Here is a 10,188-nt window from a genome sequence, read left to right on the forward strand (position 1 = left end):
CCATCCTCATAGCTCATGAAGTGAGTAATAGGCTTCTTTAAAGCTGTTACTAAGACAAGCTTGATTTGTAATTTGTAATTTGGTACAACAGTGTGCCTGTGATCCTGGATGTCAAATCATAAACCTTTTGTAGGACTGTAAATGTCTGGTACCTGATCTAGCTGTAAACCCAGTCTTCACCATCATTCCACAATAAGTCCTCTGAGACCAATAACCAGTTATATTAAGGATAAGTGAAAGCTGCTACAACCCAATCTGTCACGATTAGTTACAACACAAATCTCAAATGGTCCCTCAGGACTTGGTGCCCTGCCTGGATGCATGAGTATGTGAAGAAGTCATTCCTAATCTAGCACGGATGTCTATCTGTTCTCAGTGCGTTGCATGTCATTTTTGCTCATTGTGCTTTGTTTTGTAATTGGAACTGATATGAAAGCTCATCATGAATGTCACCCAAGGAATGGGATGAAATTCTTTAGTGATATTATAGGCTCCTGAAAGCTCTGCATCAGTTTATAGGAAGACGGAAAAATTCTGCCTTCATGAATCTTCCCTCTTTGCTGACAGGTCCCAGTTGGACTTGCTAGTGGAGTACACATCTGACACGCTAAATCCGAAATTTGTCCATCCAAGGTCTGAGTCAGGTGAATCAGAGTCTCCTCATTTGGCTCACACTAAATCTGGGGTGTAAGGCTGCAGCTTGCTATAGGTTGGAAGGCAAAAGTGGTGATTCAGCCACAGTTCTATGCAGAGCTCTGGAACTGGGCCACTGCATAGACATTTTATGCACCCTGTGAGGACTTATTCCTGGCTAGACCATGGGACTCACAGGCTGTCTGTGTTCACTGTTTCCTGCCAAGGTGTCAATGTAACCAAGGTAGAGATCATGAAAAAAGACCATGTAGACCATGCTATCTGATTTAGGTTGAGACGCTAAGGGTTGATAGAAAGCCCTTTTACTTACTGTATTTCCGTCAACATCTTGTTAGCAGGAACACATGGATGTAGAGTGTATTACCTTACAGCAAGGTCTGACCTGAGCCATTACTGGAACTCAATAAGCAACATGGGACTGTATGTTAACCTGCTATTGATCTCAGTTGGATGCTAATAGCAACAAAACATCGGCAGGAAAGTGCACAAGACCACAGGCCTGAACAAAATACTGAAATAATAAGTAATGCCTGTGAATATTTCTAGAGGGATTCATAAAGTCATACATAGTGACACAAATTAGATGGCAGAGAATATATACTGATATGCAGCTCGTAACACACCTTGGAGTTGCACTTGTAGATGGGATGTGTGATGGTCTCCACAAAATGGTGTCTCATACACCTGTCAGGATCAGAGTCCCCAAGGTGTCCACTCTCAGCCTTACAGGTAACTCCATGCAGAACGCTCAGCAGAGGACATGTGACCAGCAGAAGCACAATCCCTGGCTGGCTAAATGTGCTTGTGTTCCTCATATTGGCACCTTGACACCAATGCAAAGGTGAGGAAATTTCCCAGCAACAAAATGAACAGAGATGGAGCCTCTTCACTTACAGAGGAAACTTCACAGCTCTTTCCCTGAGTTCTGTTGGCACATTGGTAAATCGGAGTGTGTGGTGGATTTGGTCTTTATGCACTGCCATCTCCTTTAGCTCTGTCTGTGTGTTTCTTTCTGTGAGGAAGGAAAGAAGTAGATTTAGGCCAGGGTGAAAGGAAGAGTATATAATGTAAGGTTATGCCTGTTATATGTATGTGGTTTGAGGGCATTGGGCAGCTTGTCAATTACAAAAAAAAATCTAGAAAAAAAAAGTGCACTGCTTCAATTTTATCAAGGTGGCTGCTATTGTGTATCCAGCCAGGAATGAGTGGACTGCTGTATAAGGCATGCTGGCAGCCCACCCTGTTGTTATTCTAACAATCCCAACAGACAAAAATCTGATTTTATTACACCAAGGAGAAACTTAATCCATTAATAAATAGACTGTGGTGAATAATTTCCCTAAGAATGAATTTTTCATTGGAAAAAAATAGCTGTCAAAATATGTTCTCTCAAGACAAGTTAACTATATATTAATATATTTACCTTGCGTAAATTCGTGGTCTGTGCACTTTATTGACCTCTTGACAATGGTATTCCTCTAACGAAAATGCCTTGTGTGGTGGTTAAATTCATCTAGCCATAACTGCTCATTAACCTTGTGCAGTGTTTGGTAGAAAAGCAAGTAGGTTCTTTTATGCCTGAAAGGACCAGAACCTTAAACTTGGGCAAGCCTTTTCATGGAGAGGAAATTATCATTCATAAAAAAAATAAATAATAGTCTGCATTTTGTCAAAACTTGTTCTGTCTCATTTTCCTTCATTTAAGTCCGAATATTTTGTTGAGACCATCATTTGTTCTAAAATCACAAACATTTCAAGTTCATTAAAAAAAAGTACCCTTGTGTTTTTCTTTCTGTACAGAATCATTTAACTTTAACATTCCATGTGTGAGAAATTTCAGAATCAATTTGCCTGTTAAAATAAATACTCTCTGAAATGTTTAACTGCACCAGAGAGCTTGTGTTGCAGGGTTTACACAAGCAGACATCATAAGTCTGTTCTTAACTGAGAGGCAGGTACAGGTTACACTCAAATTAGACACAGATACAGGTTACACTCTCTATCACTAGTTTAATATAACCTGATATAATGGCTATAGTCATCCTACTGCCCATACTTGCCATGCTACATGCATGTAATAATCAATCTGAGCAATATGGTGAAGACACAAGGTGGCTAAAGAGCAAGAGAAGGATCTCATGGTCATTAGTCATGAACAACAGCTTGTAGTCATGAGCAACAGCAGTTACGTCTGGAGATTCGGAGTGTTCTGAGTAGGAAAGATTGTGGATGGGGGGACGCATTCCCTCATCACCCTATCCATGCAGCAAGTAGGCAGCTAGGTATAGAAGCATCCGTACCTGCTCACATCCACCGATTGACAGAACCCAGTGTGTATACAATTGGCAGTGGGAATTTGTGATATCCTTCATCTGAAACAACAATATGCATTGTTTCAAGCCCAGTGTTGCCCTTGTCTCTCCAATCTCAACTATTTCCCAGTCTGGTGTTTGCTAATATCTTTTATGGGAACGTAATTATGGATATCAGAGATGGAGTTTCATTTGTTGGACATGTGTTGTTTGATTTCAGTTTGGCAACAATGCAGTTTTACTCATACTGCACTGAAATGTTTCCTGCAATTAGTATTCACATTAGAAATGTGGCCTGAGCCAAGAACTCTGTGAATAAATAAACTCATTTCATCATGGAGATTTCTGGAGGAGAGAGGTGCTGTTGGAACCAATGAAAAAGCTCAACCCAAATATTATTTCCCCAATTGATCAGGCTAATGGCCTTGTTGACAGTACATTTCACTAGAACAACAGTCAATTCACATTTACAAGTTATACTTCAACTGAAAGCCCAAAGGAATCCGTTATTTTCAATGTTTTACATCCCGGAGCTGTTACTTTTACTCAAAACATCTGCTAATTATTGTTTGAACCAAATCAGCATATTTTATTTTACGAGAAGAAAAGTAATAAACATTTTTAAAAAAACAAGGCCCAAAGTGAGGAAGACATTTCATAAGTGTTGTGTAGTGCTTTCAGGCTAAAATGAGTCAGAGATTTTTCTCTACCTCTCCAGGATTGCAGTCCAGGGCTGATGCCACGCAGCAGTCCTCTGGTCTGAACTGTCCCCTGTGTGCTGTCCTCTGAAAACAGGATATGGTGCTTTTTGATCAAGGTATCACAGGCTTAGTGAGGGGCCTCAGCGTCTACGCCATTAGAACTGTGAAATTCCTGACATTCAAAAGCAGCCACAGGCCGTGCCTCACCAGTCAAAACCACAGTTCATTTCTTTTGGGTGAATGCTTTCTGAGTTTGGGTACATCACATGTGATAAAATGGTTTTTGACCCACTAACTCACCCACCCACCTACCCATCCATACACACACATATATGCACACACGTACGCACGGACGCACCCACACACACTTTGAAGGAACTTGAGGGATTTCAGACAGTCTCTTGTTATTGGTGTAAGTTGTCCTGTCTCTCATCGCAGCTCTCTGCCTCACATAAGCTAAAGCACAGACTCTGTCAATTTGAAGAGGATTTTCAGACTGAAATGTGCCTTTGGGTATGAGAAAGGGCGGATCAGGCAGAACTCACATTATTTGCTATGGTTGGCACAGTATTGCCTCAGAGAAGCAATTTATTCAGTCCAGAGCAGATTTACCAGGTAACTTCTTTAGTTGCCTCCAGCCTCTAAGTGAATCCCATGATCCTGGAAAAAGTCCTTTTATTTCTGGATCATAACTGTTTGCAATTGGTTTGTTGATCTGACTAGAGCAGCTATGCATGCAATACAGTTGAAATACTGGAATGATTTTCATGCTTTCCCTGTTATCAAAACTACATCTAGGCAAACTATCTATTACAGTACTGCTTGTAAAGTAAAAAAAACTCACCTCCTCTTACACTCATGGCTTATGTCATTGTTTGGTGCTTGTTTGCCCTATTGTCTGGGCCGCTTTTAATAAACCAAAGGGCAGATTCCTACAAGACCGCATAACCCTAGCACCCCTCCTCCTCTCTGCACCCATCTGCACCCACGCAACATGCCAGGCCCAAGCAGGGGCACTACACTCTAATACCACCAACCCATGCCTCCTGTATACCACAGCTAAGCCTCACACTAAATATATCCCCCATGATGAAGATAAGACAAACAGTGTAGATTTGAGAGCAGTCATTGACCAATGGCAGTAGATCCTGTAAGCCCATGCTAAGCTGACGTTAGTGTTACAATTTAGGCTTCTTAGAATAGAGCATGTCAGATTGAGACAATGAAATACGAAAGGTCTTGGTAATAGGTGTCTCAAGGGACCTGATCAGCAATTAGGAACTACATTATGACATCCTGTTGCACATCTTACGCATCTTTAATTTGGCATTCATATTTAAACATCACACACAGAAGACTAGAACACCCGAAAACACAATGAAAATGATAATGAGCAACCTGACACCACACACACACTCACACCCAGGGGTGGTGGGTTGTTTGAAATCGTGTAAGCGAAATCATGTGATGCCTCACATCTATCTCTATAAAAATGAAGACTATACACAATTTTCTCCCGAAAGCCTCAGCCATGAATTCTCAGTATCTGTCTGTGTAGAAGCAATAGCTCATCTCAGCAGTCAACCTACCACAGAACACATTGCGTCTCTCATCAGATGCACATACCAACAACCTGCCCCAGGCTCCGTGCCTCCAACCAACTCATCTCACTCATGACTCACACACTGCATAATTACCTTGTCTCTGCTGCAAATATGGAGGGCTAATAAAGGTGACTTGAGAAAACCCACAAAGAAAAACAAGGCTTTGGAGGTGGTATTGTGTTAATAATACTTCTTCAGGTAATGAGTAAAAAAAAACATTTTTTTGCAACAAGCTCAGAACCATTCTGAACATTTGTCAAAATCAGCTGATCAGCTAGATGGCAACATAGTGACTAAAGACTAAAGACAGCTCATGCAAAGTGGCTCTGTGGAGTCCTGGGTCACCTTAAGAATCAGGGTGAGCTTACCTTCTCTCCAGTTCCTCTCAGCTCTCCAGTTATCCAACCCCAGCTGTACCTCCCTGGACTGAAGTAGAAATGCTTCAATAACAATTGCTTTTAAACCTCCTTCTTCTCTCTCCTCTCCCCACTCACTCACTCACTCACTCACTCACTCTCTCTCTCTCTCCCTCTCTCTCTCTCCCTCTCACGCACACCGATCGTGTGTGAGCTCTTGACTCCCTCTTTCCCTCCCTCCCTCCCTCCCTCCCGCTCACTGCTCCCCCTCCCTCCTCTGACATTAACACCCCTCATTTTTATAGAAGAATCAGTAAGAAAGGGGAAAGGACAGATGATGCACATCTCAGTGTGATAGATGTGGAACGTGACAAGGCAGTCATATATCACTTCAGCGACACATCCACACAGCTGACACACCGGTATGCTCTCACAAAGCAAATGGGGATTCCAGCCATGGAATGGTGGCAGAATCAAAGGTGAGCAACAGCCTGGCCCTCTTTTACGAGCTTGGGGTTATAAAACTGTTAGCAGAATTAGTTTATTTAAAAACAACTGGTCCAAAAGCATACTAATTGCAGTAACTGTAGTCTCTGATAAACAATAGGGTCACCATTGGGTTGGGGAGGTGCTTCAGAAATTTACATAGTCCATAATATGTCCAGGTTAGGTTGAAACAAGGGTATAATCACGTGGCTTAAAGGGCAATATTATTTAAAGCACACACAAGGGCCGTGACATCAAATCTATAAAAATGTGCATAAAACAATGTGTAACAAGAAAAGACATAACCAACATTTGACAAACACTGAAGAAACACTAATACATATTCATGTATTATCAATAATGCATTTGTTCTGTTCTCCACATTTATATGGAAAGCAAATGACTTAATTATTATTATTCTACTGTAATCAAACTATTTAATAGAAGTTTATTTAAAATATAATTCAAGCAAATCTCACAGGTCAGTAAAATTTAATATAGTCACTCAGTTTAAATGGGAAAGACGCTCCAGCCAATAGCGGTCTTTAAAATGTCTTTATTTGAATCACATGAAGGATAAAGACAAGACAGACTTGGAATTAAATTCACACAAAAAAGGAATAATTGTAATTTTACCTTTGAGACATAGAAAGCATTCGATGGAGTTTTTTTTTTTTAAACATGTTTTCAATTGTTTAAAATGCGAATAATTTTAGCAATTTAAAATGGCAGAAGTTGAGGGAAGAATGAGATGTATTAAATTACCGCAAATACTGGCACCAGAGGGGGAGTTAGTAATCTTCAAATTGAGGTGTGGACTCAATCCAAGAGAGAGCTAAGACTCTGCACGGCAAAAAAATATCTGATAATCAAATTCTTCCCATTTCAGGCATTGTTTTATCTGTTTTCATTCAGCTATGTAAGGGTGGAAAACTGCTATATATTACAAGCTAGAAAAACATGTGTTCATAAACTAGTTAAAAAACTTCAACCCTCAGGGGAAATTAAGGGAAAGCTAACATAACTAAGTAGGGCTTCAGGGGTCAAAAGTTTATGAAACTTGCAAAGCTTCTTTGGAAGTCACATTTATCTCTCACCTTCCATCTCCTCGCCCTCTGACAGGACTATTTACAATCCAGCAGCACAAAGACACTACCAACACTCTCCATTTAGACCATACAATTACAGAACTGCTCCTATTTCTCAAAACATTATGTCTGTACAAGGTACTTTGACTCAGTACTTGTCTGAGTGTCTGGTCTGATTGGCCCATTAAATGTGTAGGATATTCATTAAACGAACTGTCAAAGGGACTTCAAGTAACTGATACTCTGGTTTTGCTAAGACATTGTCTGCTTTTATGAATAGTAGTTAAATGTTGGAGTTGACATATCATTTCAACAGCTCACTCATTCAGTCAGCATAACTGTAAAATGGCCTTGGCAGAGATTTTCTCACAAAGTTGACTTTCTTAAGTGGAGTCTCTCTCGTGTTTTCCTCCTCCATGTATTTAAAAACTCTTCAACTGTGCTGCTCAATACACTGCCCCAGAACATGTAAACGTCACATCATTTTTCCCCATGACCCTAACACATAGTCAGCGATTTACGAATGAAAGAGACAAAGAGAGAGAATAAAGGGTCACTCAGGTGGGTGACAATGTCGAGTTCTAAGAGCGTTTAGTCATATGTCTTGTCCCAGACCCATCGCTTTCCCCTTTGATGAAAGAGTGTCCATGTGCACCTTCCTTTCCATCAGCTGAAGACATCTTTCATGTTCCCCTAAAGCCACAACAGAAGACTGCCTTTGAGGTGTTGCATAGCCTGTTATCCAAGTGAAGAATGACAGGGGGAAATTAACACTGATAGATTTGAGACACATTTCAGTCTTTTTTTTTTTCAGAGAGGTCGATTTCAAGTCTCATTTCAAGCTACATGTAAAAAAAGGAGAGGTCTCATAATTCTGGGTGATTTATATCCACAAGGTGAATTCAGAAAAACAGTCTTGCCGCTTTCCAAAATTGACCTCCACTGGGAGAGCTGACCTGCATGAAAATAGTCTCGCAGCTCTAATTTACAGCCTGTATAGAATAACATTTTTTCATTTTACCATCTAAAATAATGTTCAAACTGCACATAGCCAAAGACAACTTACTGATGACTGTACCAGGTATGAATAGAGACAGGCAAGGAGAACAGGCATACGGTGTATTTAAAGTGAAGTATACTCAGAAAATATTCATTCTTGTTTTGAATCAGTATGGGCAAAGTGAACTCAATTATACCAGTACAATAAAAAGAACGAAAGGCTTGTGCTGGAAATTTGAATTCTGTGCCAGTGGAGTGAACACAGCCTGTTCCCCATATCTTCATCAGTATCTCTCTGTCCAAACTAAAGAGGCAATCACATACTACATGCTAGTACTGCATAGTTCTGTGGTCAGTACTAACAAGAGATTCATTACAGATCTTTATAATCAAATGTAATTTTCCATTGAACCTCTAATTGTTGAAGGGATTAACAACTGAAACTCTTCAGACATATTTATCTGGAGCAAACTGACCTTCAGTATACTATGTTTTCAATAAACTCATTGCATCTACCATTTTAAAGAAGGGATAAAAAACTATTTTGGATTTTTACTGACTGTAAAACCATTAGGTCAAAATGTAAAAAGCAGAAATGTTATGATAAATGTTTGTGACCATGGGCACATATTACTTTACTCCTTAAATTGATGAAAGCAGACAGAGAAATAATCAGCAAAGGCAAGGATACACATCTTGAAATAATGTTTGAATCTTTTTTTATTATTAGAAGACATATGTGAGATTGTTAGCATTCTTATGGGGAAAACCCAAGAGCTCATTTGATGTTTTTTTTATTTGTATTTTTTATTTTTTTATTTTAAAAAATATTCTTCTTCATTGGTTGGGCACACATTTCTATAAGTATGTTAAGCATGGTTATCCATCAGAAATATACATAAACCCTGTCCATTTTCATTGGGGTTCATACATATTTATGATGTTTTCCTCTTTGGAAACTTTTGAGAACCTCAAGACACTGAACTAAGCAACCATTAAACCAGGACCAGGCAACACTAAAATCCTTACAGAGCCCAGTAGCTATCACACCCAAAATGAAATGCCTATCATACACAGAACTTACAGTCATTCCAGTTAAATCAGTTGATACTCAGGAACTCTAAATTGATCTTTCCTAGGATCAAGTAATAGGAAATGAATAGATTTAAGGATGAAATTTTCATCCAGTAAACATACACTCATCAGTGAGTGTGACTATTGTAGTCACTGAAGAAAATTCCATCTACAGATGAATAAGAGGTATTATTATGTTCATTATTATGTTTATCTGATGCCCATGTACTGTCCAGAAGAAGCACAATGTCTCACAGTGTCCTCATACTCCCATTTTAGAAAGCACATTGGGTTAAATATGCAGTGGGCACTAGTAGGCCTTTGTACTGTAGACCACAAAGCAGATGACATCAGAATCCAGTATCTTAGTAAGTGTGGCGGCTCGGGACGAAGAGTCAATCATGCTGGCATGAGATCATTTACTCATCCTGATTCATCCGAGGATCAAGCCTTGATTACTAGGGCTCTGACTTCAGCAGTATTTTTATGTTCTGCATCAGCCACCAGGGTCTGCAAGTCCATATATAAAAACATGCTTTGGTTTACAAAACATATTACATATTTCTGACGGATAACCATGCTTAACATACTTATAGAAATGTGTGCCCAACCAATGAAGAAGAATATTTTTTAAAATAAAAAAATAAAAATACAAATAAAAAAAACCATCAAATGAGCTCTTGGGTTTTCCCCATAAGAATGCTAACAATCACATTACATTACATTTTGGTATATGTCTGACCTCATTCTTATTCATATTTATATTCATATAACAGATATAGTTCAAATTTAGCATAGTATACAAAAATACTCTAAAAGAATCTTTGTTATATATAGGTGTGCAACAATTATTGGCACCCTTTTAGTTCATACTTTGTGCTACCTCACTTTTTTAAGATAACAGCTCAGAGTCT

The 10,188-nt window shown here is 39.3% G+C and overlaps 1 protein-coding gene across 3 annotated transcripts in view; it reads right to left on the bottom strand.

The window, feature by feature from the left end:
• The window catches only part of ndp (norrin cystine knot growth factor NDP), a 10,870-nt gene extending 5,078 nt beyond the window's left edge, over positions 1-5,792 (bottom strand). The window contains exons 1-3 of one of the 3 annotated variants that reach the window (XM_053626818.1): positions 5,640-5,792; positions 3,677-3,751; positions 1,278-1,666 (exon numbers count right to left, since the gene is read on the bottom strand). In XM_053626818.1, the coding sequence (XP_053482793.1) occupies positions 1,278-1,469 (192 nt within the window). In that variant the 5' untranslated portion in view covers positions 1,470-1,666; positions 3,677-3,751; positions 5,640-5,792. Of the gene's footprint in view, positions 1-1,277; positions 1,667-3,676; positions 3,840-5,639 lie in introns of all 3 variants that reach the window. The other 2 variants (XM_053626819.1, XM_053626817.1) reach the window with 2 other exon arrangements.
• Positions 5,793-10,188: the final 4,396 nt, after the last annotated feature.

The sequence above is a fragment of the Ictalurus furcatus genome, chromosome 6 (genome assembly GCF_023375685.1).
Source record: "Ictalurus furcatus strain D&B chromosome 6, Billie_1.0, whole genome shotgun sequence".
Lineage (NCBI taxonomy): Eukaryota > Metazoa > Chordata > Actinopteri > Siluriformes > Ictaluridae > Ictalurus > Ictalurus furcatus.